Source organism: Chrysemys picta, chromosome 9 (genome assembly GCF_011386835.1).
Source record: "Chrysemys picta bellii isolate R12L10 chromosome 9, ASM1138683v2, whole genome shotgun sequence".
In the NCBI taxonomy this organism is placed as follows: Eukaryota; Metazoa; Chordata; order Testudines; family Emydidae; genus Chrysemys; species Chrysemys picta.
Genome location: NC_088799.1, coordinates 28,322,782 through 28,338,792, shown reverse-complemented (window position 1 = coordinate 28,338,792; position 16,011 = coordinate 28,322,782). Strand labels below are relative to the sequence as shown.

Genomic DNA, 16,011 nt, shown 5'->3' with positions numbered 1-16,011 from the left:
CCAGGGCGGTTAGAGGAGCACAGCAGGGTGCGGTGCGCATCAGAGAAGCTTTGAAAACGAGTTTTGTGACTGGCCAGGCTACTGTGTGAAACTTCTGTTTGTTTCTCCTTGATGAACCCTCCAACCCCCCCCCCCGACCCGGTTCACTCTACTTCCCTGTAAACCAACCACCCCACCCCACCCTCCCCTCCCCTCCCGCTTGCAGAGGCAATAAAGTCATTGTTTTTTCACATTCATGCATTCTTTATTAGTTCCTTACAGAGGTAGGGGGATAATTGCCAAGGTAGCTGGGATGGATGGGGGAGGAGGGATGGAAAAGGACATACTGCATTTTAAAACTTTAACTCTTATTGAAGCCGAGCCTTCTGATGCTTGGGCGATCATCTGGGGTGGAGTGACTGGGTGGACGGAGGCCCCCCCACCGTGTTCTTGGGCGTCTGGGTGAGGAGGCTATGGAACTTGGGGAGGAGGGCTGTTGGTTACACAGGGGCTGTAGCGGCGGTCTCTGCTCCTGCTGCCTTTCCTGCAACTCAACCATACGCTCGAGCATATCACTTTGATGCTCCAGCAGACGGAGCATTGCCTCTTGCCGTCTGTCTGCAAGCTGACGCCACCTATCGTCTTCAGCCCACCACCTCTCCTCTCGTTCATGTTGGGCTTTTCTCATCTCCGACATTGACTGCCTCCACGCATTCTGCTGTGCTCTATCAGCGTGGGAGGACATCTGCAGCTCCGTGAACATCTCGTCCCTCGTCTTACGTTTTCTCTTTCTAATGTTCACGAGCCTCTGCGAAGGAGAAACATTTGCAGCTGGTGGAGGAGAAGGGAGAGGTGGTTAAAAAAGACACATTTTAGGGAACAATGGGTACACTCTTTCATTACAAGGTCGCATATTTCGGCTTGCAGGCAGCCATCGTAGGCCACAGTGTTTTGGCTTTTTTAACCTTCTTAACATGCGGGAAAGGTTGCAAACAGCAGCGCATTTCCCATATCAAGGATGAATTGGATTGTCCATTTAAAATGGGGTTTCAATGTAAAAGGAGAGGGCTGCGGTTTCCCGGTTAACATGCGGCACAAACACAAGTAAACCCCCCCACACACACACACACACGATTCTCTGGGATGATCACTTCACCCCTCCCCCCCACCGCGTGGTTAACAGCGGGGAACATTTCTGGTCAGAATAGCAGGAACGGGCGCCTCTGAATGTCCCCCTTAATAAAATCACCCCATTTCAACCAGGAGAGCTTTCTGGAGATGTCCCTGGAGGATTTCCGCTCCATCCCCATACACGTTAACAGACTTGCTTGCTTTTTTTTGTAATGTTTACAAATATTTACAAAGCTACACTCACCAGAGGTCTCCTGTGTGCCCTGAGGGTCTTGGGTGAGTTCGGGGGTTACTGGTTCCAGGTCCAGGGTCACAAACATATCCTGGCTGTTGGGGAAAACGGTTTCTCCGCTTCCTTGCTGCTGTGAGCTACCTACAGTACCTCCATCGTCATCTTCCTCGTTCCCCGAACCGTCTTCCCTGTGTGTTTCTCCAGTGAGAGAGTCATAGCACATGGTTGGGGTAGTGGTGGCTGCACCCCCTAGGATCGCATGCAGCTCCGCGTAGTAGCGGCAAGTTTGCGGCTCTGCCCCGGACCTTCCGTTTGCTTCTCTGGCTTTGTGGTAGGCTTGCCGTAGCTCCTTAATTTTCACGCGGCACTGCTGTGTGTCCCTGTTATGGCCTCGGTCCTTCATGGCCTTGGAGATCTTTTCTAATACTTTTCCATTTCTTTTACTGCTACGGAGTTCAGCTATCACTGCTTCATCTCCCCATATGGCGAGCAGATCTCGTACCTCCCGTTCGGTCCATGCTGGAGCTCTTTTGCGATCCTGGGAGGACTCCATGACGGTTACCTGTGCTGATGAGCTCTGCGGGGTCACCTGTGCTCTCCACGCTGGGCAAACAGGAAATGAAATTCAAACCTTCGCGGGTCTTTTCCTGTCTACCTGGTCAGTGCATCTGAGTTGAGAGCGCTGTCCAGAGCGGTCACAATGAAGCACTGTGGGATAGCTCCCGGAGGCCAATAACATCGAATTCCGTCCACACTACCCCAATTCCGACCCGCAAAGGCCGGTTTTATCGCTAATCCCCTCGTCGGAGGTGGTGTAAAGAAACCGGTTTAAAGGGCCCTTTAAGTCGAAAGAAAGGGCCTCGTTGTGTGGACGTGTCCAGGCTTAATTCGGTTTAACGCTGCTAAAGTCGACCTAAACCTGTAGTGTAGACCAGGCCTTAGACATACTTACATTCTACTCATGTGTAAGAAGGTATATGTTAAAACAGCCCTCACCCTACTCTACCCGCTTACAACATTTTAAACAGGTCCTGAGCATGTTAAATGCACTGGCTTGGCTCCCATTACACATGGATAAATTAGCTGTAAGTAGGTCTAATGGAATCTTATAGATTCCAAGGCCACAAGGGACCATTGCGATCATCTAGTCTGATGTCCTGTATAACACAGGCCTTAGACTGTCCCAAGAATAATTCCTAGAGCAGATCTTTTAGAAAAACATCCAATTTTGGTTTAAAAATTGGCCATGATGGAGAATCCACCATGACCCTTGGTAAATTGTTCCAATGGTTAATTACTCTCACCATTAAAAATGTATGCCTGTGTGATGCATGGCTAGAAAGGGTTAAACATCCTGCAAAATAAATAACCCTCAAAAGACATGTGGGGAAATAATGTTCGTGTTTTTGTGTATTTACATATGTATGAGAAGGCTCTACAGTAATCTACAGTCCCTGTCTATGCTGTATTCTAATCATCAGAGGTCAAAAGAAGATCCTATCATTTAAATGAATTGTAAACACATGATATCTCTGCATTCCTCTCTCTTTGAAATGTACTGTGAATGGTGGAGGAACGAGCAAATGGCCTTATGTTAATTTGTATAGCTAAGTACTGGTGATGGACCTCCTTCAAAGTCATCCTAATTACCTTTTGTTCCCTGAGGAAATCCCAACTTGTCAAAGAGGACATGAAATTGTATAAAAGGTCCTTGGGTCCTGATTCTGTCATCTCAGATCCGCTTAGGCTTCATCAGGGGAAGTTTGAGTCACAAGACTGAGATCCCAGTTATGCTGGTACGCCCTGCATGTGAGATTTGGACATTGAACTATAAACTATGAACTATTTCTGAAAGAACTCTTTGCAGCTACAAAGCTCACTATCTCTGCTATGAATCTGCACCTAAATGAATTGAACTCTTGTCTGTATGTACATTGATCTTTTAACCGGACTCTCTCTCTTTTGTTTTTTAATAAATTTTAGTTTAGTTAATCAGAATTGGGTGTAGCGTGTATGTGGGTAAGATCTGGAATATTCAATAACCTGGGAGGTAATGTTTCCAATCCTTTGGGATTGGTAGACCCTTTTCTTTTATACAATGAAATAAGATTTACAGAAATTTTCATCATATTTGATGTGGGTATCTGGGTGGAGGCCTCAGGCTGAATCACTTTAAGCAAACTGTGTTGTTTGAACTTCTGAGTAACCAGTAAGGTAATAAAGAAGCTGTTTTATGCTGGCTTGGTAAATCTAAGTATTGGAATATCCACTAGCTTTTTGGGGTTTGGCTGCCCCATTCTTTGCAGTTCACCCTAATTGAGTGACCATAGCTAGCCCCCATTGGGACCCCAGTCACACCTTATTTCTAGTGTGAGAGAGATACCTTCTGTATCTCCTGTGAATGTAAGTGAGTACTGCATAGGAAATCTATGGCCTTATTAAACATTATATTCCTCTAGTAACGCAGGCCAAGATGAAAGGTTTTCACTTGCAAATCCTAAACAAAGCCTAAAATTGCTTGGGAATCCTTTCTCCCCCAATAATTCCTTCCTATAGTAGTACATTTTCACCTGTGTTGTTGTTTCTGTTTGTTTTCCTAGTTTATTTCATTTCTATAGAATGTATAAATTATTGTGCAATATGGGTTACATTCTATCCATAGTTTAACTGGTGTAAATCCAGAGAAACTCCATGGACTTCTGTAGAGCTATTTAAAATTTCACTTGTAAAACTTGAGAACAGAATTTGAACCAGATGTAAGCGGGGGAATGGTCCCGCTATTGTGGGGAAATTTCCTGACTTCTGCACTACCCCGGTGAGGTGGGCAAGCGAAAGGATCTGAGTCCCCGCTCCCACTTCCTTTACCCAGAGGCCTCCCTGCCCTTGAGGGCTCCCCTTCCACTCTCCTGTCTGGCTGAGTCCTCGTAACCCCAACAAGGCTGGGCCCAGGATTCCTGGGGGGCTCGACCCCCAACCCTGCTGTGGTCACCTAGGACAGGGGCTAGGGTGTCCCCACTCCGGGGTACTCTCTTTACACTGGGCACCTCCCTGACCCACTGATTATTCCATACAATTTAAAGCAAATACAAGTTGTTTAATTAACAATTAATCTAAAGAAAAGAACAAGGAAAAATGGGAAAGGTTAAAGGAAAACACATCACCCTGCTCTGTGGCAGGGAACATCACAACCAGTGTCTCTGGAATGTCAGGGCAGGTCACAGTCTGCTTCTTGTAGGTCCCAGGCCTCCTTCTCAGGCCCAGGCCGTGCTGCAGAGACGCTGCGGGTTGGACACTTGCAATGGTGATGGCCACACACCTCCGGGCTTTGAGTGGTGGGACCCTTCTTCCCAGCGTCAGCCCCCCGTAGGGTTAAGGTCCCCCTCCCGGTCTGGCCTGCAAGGGCCCTTGTCTGGGGGTGTCTTTCTGTGCTGGGCCCTTTGCCCAGGTTCCCCCTTGGCTGGCCCCACTTGCTCACCACACCTGGCTCTGTGGCTGCAGCTCTGCTCCCAGCACAGGATCTGCTCTCCCCGGGCTGCGTCTCTGGCTCTGTGGCTGCACCTCTGCTCCCAGCACAGGATCTGCTCTCCCCGGGCTGCGTCTCTGGCTCTGTGGCTGCACCTCTGCTCCCAGCACAGGATCTGCTCTCCCTGGGCTGCGTCTCTGGCTCTGTATCTGGCACGGTTCTGCTCTCCAGCTCAGCTTGGGCCCCTGCTCTCTCCTTAGCTCGGCCCCACTCAGTCTGACTCAGGCCATTCCAGTTCACACGGAGGACGGGACCCCCTCTGGCCTCCTGACTCCCTGATTAGCCTGCCCGCCCTGTCAATCAGGCTGATCTGGAGCATTGGCCTCTCCCCATGGTTCCTGGGGACTGTCAGTCTCAGGCTCCTGATTTGCCCTCGACCCTTCCCCTTTTAGTGCTGGGAGCTAGCCAACCAAAACACCCCCACTGAATGTTAGTAAGGGGGCAACAGTCCCCTTACATTCCCCCTTGCTAAAATACTGCCACATCCACAATATTCACACCGGTACATCCGGGCCCCATGGTAACAACATAACCCATGTCATTGTATATCAACAACCCATTAACAATTATCAAAAGAACATTTAACATATTTAACATTCCACATCTACTTCTTAATACCATACATAACAATATTCATTAAAACACTACATAGAACCAATAACATAATTATCTCTAAGTCTAACAGGAAGTACACCCTTATTAGCCCTCTGGGACCTTCTTAAGACTGGTGGTTCGTTACCCATATTTCCTATTTCCCTATCCTCGGGTAATACTGGGTCAGTTTGAAGGATCTGGCCATTCTCGTTAGGGTTTGGGTTTGCCCCACTCGGTCCCTCTCTATATTCGGTTTGTGGGACTAGAACCATTTCCCAATTGGTTTCAGCCTCCTCGGGGTGTACTGATCTACGCCTCCTATGGTCCCTGTCTGGACTAAGAGTGCAATGTTTCAACTGGTCCCTATGTACTACTCTCTCAGGACCTCCTCGTTCAGGCCGGATGGTGTAAACTGGTAGCTCAGGATTGTTGTGAGCGACTACAATGTGGGGATTTGACTCCCATTTGTCCTGTATTTTATTACGCCCCCGGTGTCTATGGTTACGAACTAGTACACGGTCACCAGGCCTGATGAGAGCCCCACTGGACTTGCGATCATAAGTCCTTTTCCTACTCCGGGCTGTGTCTTTAGTTGTATTGAGAGCAACGTCACAGGCTATCTTCAGCCTGTCGTGGTGACCTTTGACCCAGTCATCCAAATTGGTCACCTCATCCTCCTCAGGGCCCTCTCTGTCCAGAATATCCAATGGCAACCTGGGATCCCTCCCAAACATGAGATAAAAAGGAGCGTAACCTGTCGACGAATGGACATGGCTGTTATAGGCCAACACCAGCTCAGGAAGATGTTCCTGCCAGGCTCGCTTCTTTTCTGGCGGGAGCGTTCTTAGCATGTCATGCATTGTCCGGTTAAATCTCTTGCACTGAGCATTTCCTTGCGGGTGATAGGGTGTTGTTCGGCTTTTGGCTATGCCATACAATTTACACAATTCAGATATCACCTCTGATTCAAAATTCCTCCCCTGATCCGAGTGTAACCGTGCCGGACAACCATAGTACACAAACCAGTGTTTTATGAGGGCTTCCGCCGTTGTCCGCGCTGTCTGGTTTCTAGTTGGAACTGCAACAGTGAATCGGGTGAACATGTCCGTGAGAACCAGTATGTTCTCATACCCCTCTGAAGATCTCTCTAGCCGTGTGTAATCCATCGCTAGGACCTCCATTGGGGCAGTCACATTAGTACAGGTCAAAGGGGCTCGGTTGGGAGGAAACACATCCTTGGCTAAGGCACACCGTTTGCACTGACGGATCCACACTTGCACGTCGCTACCCATCGTGGGCCAGTAATAGTTTCTCCTCATTACCTCCAGAGTGCTCCTGTCTCCAAAATGCCCCCCATGATCATGCCTGGCTTCATAAACTTGACGGCGGAGTGACACAGGCACCACTAACTGCCACACTTCTTCACCATCTCGGGGATGATATGTTACCCGGAACAGCACTCCACGATGTAATCTAAGTCTTTCCCACTGTCTGGCTAGCTTCTTAGACTCGGGGTATCTGGCCCCAAATCTCCGGTCTGGCCTCGTTTGGCTCATGACTGCCACTAAGACAGGTCCAACATCACCTTCTCGTTGCAGAGTTTGAATCTCCTCCCATGAGTACCCCGAGATTATTGCGCTCTCTCCTCTTACCAGGTTTTGTACTGCATCCTTTACCGTCACTTCGTCCTCGGGCTTTGGATTCTCTAGCCACAAACACGTACGCACAACATCTGCAGGAATGACTAGGAAGTCTTTCTCCAGATCCTCGCCCTCTTCTGACTCCTCCTCCAGAGGCAATCTAGACAGGGTGTCAGCATTGATGTTCTGCCTTCCAGGTTTATACTGTACTTCAAAAGTGAACTCAGCGAGTTGGGCCACCCAGCGGTGTTCAATTGCACCTAAGTTAGCCGTTGCCAGGTATCGGAGTGGATTGTGGTCTGAGATTACCGTGAATTTAGAGTACACTAAATAATCCTTAAATTTTTCAGTGATAGCCCACTTCAAGGCCAACAGTTCTAGTTTAAAAGCACTGTAGTTTTTGTCATTTCTTTCTGACCTCCTCAGCCCTCGGCTCGCATATGCGATCACACGCTCGGCCCCCTCTTGCTTCTGGCTGAGCACCGCACCTAGGCCGTGCAGGCTCCCGTCTGTTGTCACTATAAATGGCAGGCTAAAGTCAGGATATGCAAGCACAGGTGGTGACATCAGCCGATGTCTTAATTTGTCAAAAGCTGTCTGACAGGCATCATCCCACACAAAACATTGATCCCTTCCCTTCCTTTGGGCAGGCTGGCCCACTAGTCCATATAGCGGTGCAGCAATGTGTGCAAACTTTGGAACAAATCGTCTGTAATAGCTCATGAAACCTAGAGCCTGCCGCACTTGCTTGGCATTCTTGGGGACCGGCCAATTTTCCAGCGCCCTGGTCTTCTCTTCATCTACCTGGATTCCATCCTTTGAAATCACATGGCCCAAGAATTTGACTTTTTCACGTAGGAGGCAGCACTTACTTGGCTTCAGCTTCAATCCATGTTCCTTCAATCGTGTGAAAACCAAGTCCAATTTTTCCATATGACTCTCAAAATCCTTGGAAAACACAATAACATCGTCCAGGTATATCAGCAAAGTGTCTAAGATATAGTCTCCTAACACCCCCTCCATTAGTCTCTGGAACGTAGCAGGTGCATTACACAAGCCGAATGGCATACGTGTCCATTCAAACAGCCCAAACGGAGTCGTCACTGCTGTCTTTTCCCGGTCTCGTTCTTCCACTGCAACCTGGAAATAACCAGAAGTTAAATCGAGGGTTGAAAACACTCTTGCACTTCCTAATGCATCCAGTGACTCTTCCACCCGGGGTAGCGGGTAGGCATCCTTGTGCGTTACCTCATTCAGTTTCCTGTAGTCACAGCAAAATCGCACCCCACCATCTTTTTTTATTACAATCACTGCGGGTGATGCCCACGGACTGTGGCTTTCTTTAAGGACACCTTGAGTCACTAGGTCCAGAATGTGTTTTTTTACCTCCTGGAACACTCGTGGTGAGATCCGCCGGTGTCTCTGTTTTATCGGGACAGCATCTCCAGTGGCTATTTGGTGTGTCACTGTGGTGGTGTAACCAAAGTCCCGCTCATCCCTGGAAAAGACCTCTTGATGTTTCTCCAGTAGCGCCCGCAAACGGCCAACCTGTGTAGGGGTTAGCTGTTGGAGGTCCACTTGGACTGGAATGGGTAGCTCTCCATCAGGTGCCGCTTGCGATGTGGTAACCTGTGTGCCTTTTTTTACTTCTATCACCCGCAGCTCATCCCCATTTTCTTCCAAGGCCACCCCCAATGGGGGCACCACTCCTTCAGGACGGTGTACCTCTGCCACTCTGGTTCGGGGGTACAATTTTATGGCCTTCTTACTTGAGTTTAACAGCCTGACTGGCACTTTTCCTTTGCTGGCATTAGCAAGTACATTTGCAACCAGGAGCCCATTAGGGAGACTGGCCCCAGGTGTTGGCTCGACAAGCACTCTGTATCCGTCAAAGTCGCTTGGCACCCGGCAGCGCCCATCAATAATCTTCTCACTCCAGGGAGGTATAACCACCTTCTGTCTCCCTGCCACCTTAACATAGCCAATTTGTCCCGTTGGACCCGGGAAACGTCCATGTCTCTCCACTTGGGCTAGTACCCGCTTCAGTGTAGCGTCCTTCCTAGGCTGCCCGTGACGGTTCATCTCCAGGGTTCCTTCTCCTACCAACAGTAATTCTTTCAGCTCTCTTATAATATTCATCCCGAGAATTCCCGGTACTCTGTTCTCCATTAAAGTCTTTCCTGAAGCTGTGTCCTTTAGGATAAAAATGCATTTCCCAGGGATTGTTCGACCCATGTACCCTACATCAGCTTCAAGACACCCCACCACAGGGATGGCAAGTCCATTAGCTGCCGTTAGCTGTACAAATCGGGTATTATGCATGGTCAGATCTCTCTCTTTTAAGTAGTTTCGGAAATATGATTCAGAAATAGTGGTGACTTCTGAGCCAGTGTCTATCAAACAGCGGGTTCTCACCCCTGCTATGGTTATATCCACTGTCAAGCAGTCCCCGAAAGCTCGGCCACAGAAGTCGTTGAATACACTAACATCATCAGGGTCCTTTTCCTTGCTGCTGACACACTGCCCTTTTCCTAGGGACAGCCGTAGAAACCCTTCAGTCCCCACTTGGCCTTCTGATGGTTGGCTGCTTGCTCCCGGTGCCTTTTGAATTTCAGGCGCCTGGGACTCCAGTCTCCTTCTCAGTGTACAATCTCGGCTAGTATGTCCTGGCCTTTCGCAAGTATAACAAATGTATCTTCCCAGCTCGTCCTTCAGTGGAGATCTTCAGGATCCTGGGGCCCTTGGATATCTTGGCATATTAGTGGGAGGTTTTCCTTTCATCACCTCAGTCATCACTTTCAGCATCTCCCCCTGCTGGACCGCCAGTTTTTGGACAGCTTCACTCAAGCTTTCCAATGTTAGCTGTGTTTGGGGCAGGGCCTTTTCCCCAGCAGCTGCATTCACAAGGCCGCCACTTCGTGTACGGGGGTTAGTCTTTGCTGTCTCTGCCACAGGAACTTCCTCTTCTTCTGACCACATAATAGCAGCCTGCATGAGTTCATGGAACTTCTTACTGGGCTCTTCCTTAAACCTCCTTTTCATTTCACGGCGGAGGGAATCATCCTGGAGCCCCAGCACTAACTGCTCTTTCAGAACTGTATCTGGGTCTGGAACTCGCTGAGGGTCTCGCCGCTCCACTCTGCTCATTTTCTCCTGGAGGTCATATGCATATGCCCGGATAGTTTCACCGGGCTCCTGCTTTCTCTCAAAGAACTCCTTTAGTCGGGTTCCAATAGGTACCTTGTCCCCATACACTTCTAGGAGGAGTTCAAATATCTTTTCCACATTTTTTTTGTCTGCCACTGCCATGAACTTTACTGTGGCCTTGGCCTGGCCCTTGAGGTGCTCCTCTATGAAGTCCACATGATCTTCTTCAGGTACTCTTAGCACACGCAGAGCCGCCTTCACAGACTTGACCCACTCCTCTACTGTAATGTCTCCTGGTCTAGTCGGGAAGCCACCAAACTCCGTGACCTTCCGCTCCCGTGGGACATAAATAGTAGGGGGTTTCTTAGCTTCTGCTGTCTGTTGCTCTATTACTGCCTTGGCCAGCGATAAGGCTTCTCTCTGTTCAGTTCTAGCTTGCTGTAATGCCTCCGCTTGGTCTGATAATCTGCGCTGAAGTTCAGCAAACTGGGTTCGTAGTTCTTCAATTCCAGCCATGGTAGGGTGCTCAACTAGGCCCGGACCATGCTACTAGAACTTAACCAGAAAACCAATGGGATGGACCCTGTGGATAGGATCCTGTTCGTGACGCCAATTATGTAAGCGGGGGAATGGTCCCGCTATTGTGGGGAAATTTCCTGACTTCTGCACTACCCCGGTGAGGTGGGCAAGCGAAAGGATCTGAGTCCCCGCTCCCACTTCCTTTACCCAGAGGCCTCCCTGCCCTTGAGGGCTCCCCTTCCACTCTCCTGTCTGGCTGAGTCCTCGTAACCCCAACAAGGCTGGGCCCAGGATTCCTGGGGGGCTCGACCCCCAACCCTGCTGTGGTCACCTAGGACAGGGGCTAGGGTGTCCCCACTCCGGGGTACTCTCTTTACACTGGGCACCTCCCTGACCCACTGATTATTCCATACAATTTAAAGCAAATACAAGTTGTTTAATTAACAATTAATCTAAAGAAAAGAACAAGGAAAAATGGGAAAAGTTAAAGGAAAACACATCACCCTGCTCTGTGGCAGGGAACATCACAACCAGTGTCTCTGGAATGTCAGGGCAGGTCACAGTCTGCTTCTTGTAGGTCCCAGGCCTCCTTCTCAGGCCCAGGCCGTGCTGCAGAGACGCTGCGGGTTGGACACTTGCAATGGTGATGGCCACACACCTCCGGGCTTTGAGTGGTGGGACCCTTCTTCCCAGCGTCAGCCCCCCGTAGGGTTAAGGTCCCCCTCCCGGTCTGGCCTGCAAGGGCCCTTGTCTGGGGGTGTCTTTCTGTGCTGGGCCCTTTGCCCAGGTTCCCCCTTGGCTGGCCCCACTTGCTCACCACACCTGGCTCTGTGGCTGCAGCTCTGCTCCCAGCACAGGATCTGCTCTCCCCGGGCTGCGTCTCTGGCTCTGTGGCTGCACCTCTGCTCCCAGCACAGGATCTGCTCTCCCCGGGCTGCGTCTCTGGCTCTGTGGCTGCACCTCTGCTCCCAGCACAGGATCTGCTCTCCCTGGGCTGCGTCTCTGGCTCTGTATCTGGCACGGTTCTGCTCTCCAGCTCAGCTTGGGCCCCTGCTCTCTCCTTAGCTCGGCCCCACTCAGTCTGACTCAGGCCATTCCAGTTCACACGGAGGACGGGACCCCCTCTGGCCTCCTGACTCCCTGATTAGCCTGCCCGCCCTGTCAATCAGGCTGATCTGGAGCATTGGCCTCTCCCCATGGTTCCTGGGGACTGTCAGTCTCAGGCTCCTGATTTGCCCTCGACCCTTCCCCTTTTAGTGCTGGGAGCTAGCCAACCAAAACACCCCCACTGAATGTTAGTAAGGGGGCAACAGTCCCCTTACACAGAGAAAGATTATGGAAATTCTTAATGTTGATAGAAATGCTGATTGAAAACTAATTCCAGTAGATCTTAAAGCAGAGGTGGTCCACTGAAAAGCCAAATAAATCAATATTTGCTTAAACGTTACCTAAATAGTCCTTCAGATCTCCCCCCCCCCTCTAAGGGACATATTCAGTTATTTTGCTCTTACGTATGCATATCTTTATCAGGGTATATGTCTCATCATTAGTTCAATTTCCCCTGTACTTTATCCATCTGACGTTTAAATTATGTCACCTTATAATGGCATCTAGAGCCAAACCCTGTTTTGTATGTCTTATCACACATTCTATGTAGTAAGGAGCAATTAACTTATCACCTAGTAAATTCAAGGAATAAATACTTGTGAATAATTTAAGCAAGTCCTTTTTTTGCAGTATGTAAGCATCTGATTTAAAGAGACCTTCTGAAACATCTGATTCTGCCCCCTGATGGAGACATTATGCTGGATTAGATGAACCACTAATGTGATGTAGTGTGGCAAATCTTATGTTCCTACTAAGAGTTCTAGCACAGAGAAGAACAGTGGGAATCCATTTCCAAAATTCCATACGCTGCTATCACTGAGAGCTTTTGAGCTTTGCCTTCTGTTGTTTCCAATGTCTCTTAGTAGACCTTGTACTGGCCCTGTCTCACAACCTAGGGAACAGCTGACTTGCTGCTCCCACTGTTTCCAAAACAAAGAAGAAAAGAAGAAGAAGAAACGTATTTTACTGTTATCATGCCTTTCATCTCAAAATGACCCCAAAATAGAGTTATGGAAATGCACCTGCCTCTGCAATCAGTTGCATGCTGGACAATGGAAAGAGTTGCCCGGGGACAAGGGAACAAATTCCTACTTGGAAAAAAAATGCCACTGGATCTTTAAACCCGTACAGACAAGACCAGACCTTGTTTATTAAGGTCTCATCTAACAGCTCCCAATAGAATAAAGTGTAGGAACAAATCCTGATCTCATTTATACTGGTGACAATCTGGAGTAATTCTACTGAAATCAGTGGAATAGCTCTAGATTACTCTGGGGGTAAATAAGAGCAGAATTTGGCTCCTAAAATCATCTTCTCAACATTGGAAGGATGAAAAGCTGATTTTCATCCTTTTCAGTTTTTATTCATGATTCTACGTAGTGCTCATATGAACCCCAACCTGGTGATAACCACACTAAGCCATCCGTACTAGCACTGCTCACCCCTCAGCCTTTTTCAACCAATTTGATTTATGCTGGAGCATTGAAGTATAAAGAGTTTGGAGACTAAAACACCTCAAGGAGAACAGAAGGAGGGGCCTCTCTGTGATCAGGTCTGAGTCAATCAAAAGTTTCTGTATCAGCAGTGTTCAGATTGAGAAGAGCTTTGGGGGAGCCTAATGCAAAAAGAGCAACCATCCAATATGTGGATAGCATCCTTCACAGCACCACAGAGGCACAGTGGGCTGTCCTAGGTATGGTTGGTCTTGGTGCAGCAAACCATGCCACACCAGAATTGACTCCAGAGGGGGCATGGGAGTCCACAGCCAAGTAGCATTTTCATCCAGCCTGATGTAGGAGTTCCTGGTAGATTGTTCTGTTTCTTGTAACATGATCTCGTTTCATGGCCATGTTATACTGTGAGACAGCTACTCCATGGAGAATGTTTGAAACGGGAAATTGAATGGAGCCTTCCATATTGACCAGGCATCTGAATCACTGTTTTATTGATTTATGAGGTCACTTCTATAAATGAACTTGTTCTTTTGTGCCTCAAGCTATTATAATTATTTTACTCACCAGTTCTTGGATTTCCATATGCTGCCAATAAAAAACATAGTTTTCAGTGGGTATCTGCAGTTTCCAGCTATATACGTAAGCATGTTCATTTCTCTTAATTAAGGCAACAATAGGCATATTAGAAACATATGATTATCAGTTACCAGCCAGAATTCCAGACTGAGTGCTCAGTACTTGCCTGGCTCACAATATCTCATGGACAGCACTGCGTGGAAAAATCAGGAGATTGTTACTAGTATTTGCTCAATCAGGGGAATAGTTGGCTCAGGGGGTTAGCGCACTAACCTTTCACCTGCAGAGTTTCAACTCTCGATGGTTGGACAGATTTTAATAGCCTTACACACCCTGAAAGTACATTACTCCTCAAGCAGGCTCACTAAAGTCAACTTGAATAAAGGGATCAGAATCTGGCCTGAAGTCAGATGTGAAAATGGGTTTTGTAGTTTCCGCCATTAACCATCTGCATCACTGGGAAAATGACTGTACTCAGTTCTACCGCCAATGTTGTTAATGATTAAAAATTAATCATTATGATGTGTAATGTTTATTTATTCCTTGTATTACAGTAGAACCCAGAAAACCCATTCTTTGCTTAGTAGAAGCAAAGGCTGGAATAGCAGAGTTATATCTCAGTAATGAGTCATACTGGGGAAGCCCACACAGAGCCTGACACACCTTCTCATACCTGTGCTTATTGTCCCTCGCTTGTATAAACGTTACATTTAGCCACAAAGAAGATTTCTAACATCACAACTTTTGGCTTAAATAAACACTGTCAGGCTTGGCATATGTGAAACGTGACCTGTTTTTTGTTTTTGTAAACAAGTGCTGTTCTTTATACACACTAGGGCAGATCCCGCAGTACAGTAAAGCTCCCTTACTGCTCTGATGGTGAAAACAGCCCTAAAATTGACAGATTGTGCCACTTGAACATCCTCTGCCTAAGGAAATCTTTGGGTTGTGCAATGACGTGGTTAGTGGCCTTTATGCTACCTGCCCTTCTGGCTTCTGATGCAGGGGACTCGGCAATTGAAAAGGCAGGCTGGCTGGGGCCCTTTGCAGTCAGCAGCAGCCCGTGTAAATTAGAGCAGCCCTGAGGCACAAAACTACTATGAGAAGAAAACTTGTTCAAAGTTTGAATGAAAAATACTTCAATGGTATTCTTTTGGGAAAAGTCACCTGTTTATGAACAGAACTCAGAATTAGATGTCACCTTGGAGATTTGACTAGAATGGAATCCTTGACTTTCTACCAGCGCTGAGCATTAGTGTGAAACTCAGGAGAAGAGGGTCATATTTAGGGGCTAAGTGTGAAGGAAAAGGTCTGAAGTTTAGCATATGTATTAAAAGGCCCTGAGGTCTGTTTTTAACTGAGGCACTTGTTTGAGGGTCATTCACTTTGGTTTGTTCCACCACATTTTGCACATGGCCTAAACCCTATTTGTAAGCTGTGCAGCCTGTTGTGTGCTAGGTTTCCTGGAGTGGGAATTAAAAAACGCTAAGGACCAAATTCTGCACTATTACACCCAGGAAACACCATTGGGATCATTGACATTTTCATGGATGTAGTTCAGAGGATAGAGCCAGATTCAAAGACCATTGAAGTCAAAGGGAGTCTTTCCATTTCCTTCAATGGACTATCGATCTGGCCCACAGTTTGGCTCCACCACTCAGTATTTAACTGAAGAGACTAGCAGCTTTACTGAGGTCTGTATAGAAAGTCCCAGATATCCGGTGTGAGCATGAACTGGGTGTTTTGTAAAACCAGGTTGGATTATTTGGGGGCTCCTTACTATGATTGCCCCAAACTCCTGCTAAGGGGCGTGGAGAGGACATATTACATATCTCTTTTTGTAATGGGAAAGGTTCTTATAATACACATAGTCATATCAACTTCAGAATTATAACTATCCACAAATGATATCTCAGCACTAAGGCTGTGATCCTCCAACTTGTGCAGATACACACGTGTGCCTGCATGGAGCCCACTCAAAGTCAACAAGGCTCTTCATGAGCTCAGGGATCTGCCTGCCACAATTCTGCTTGTAGGATTAGGATCTAATGCCTATTTCTGTTTAAAGGGCTCAACCTTACTGTATTCACTCAGAGAAACCTCTAACTG

General features: G+C 47.8%; 1 protein-coding gene across 1 annotated transcript; it reads right to left on the bottom strand.

The window, feature by feature from the left end:
* Window positions 1–232: 232 nt before the first annotated feature.
* Window positions 233–2,249, bottom strand: LOC135973669 (uncharacterized). Its single transcript, XM_065557913.1, has 2 exons — window positions 1,355–2,249; window positions 233–810 (listed from the first exon to the last, which is right to left on the bottom strand). Exons 1-2 carry the CDS (start codon window positions 1,893–1,895, stop codon window positions 341–343), a joined length of 1,011 nt encoding a protein of 336 aa, XP_065413985.1. The 5' UTR covers window positions 1,896–2,249; the 3' UTR covers window positions 233–340.
* Between the last annotated feature and the right edge of the window lie 13,762 nt (window positions 2,250–16,011).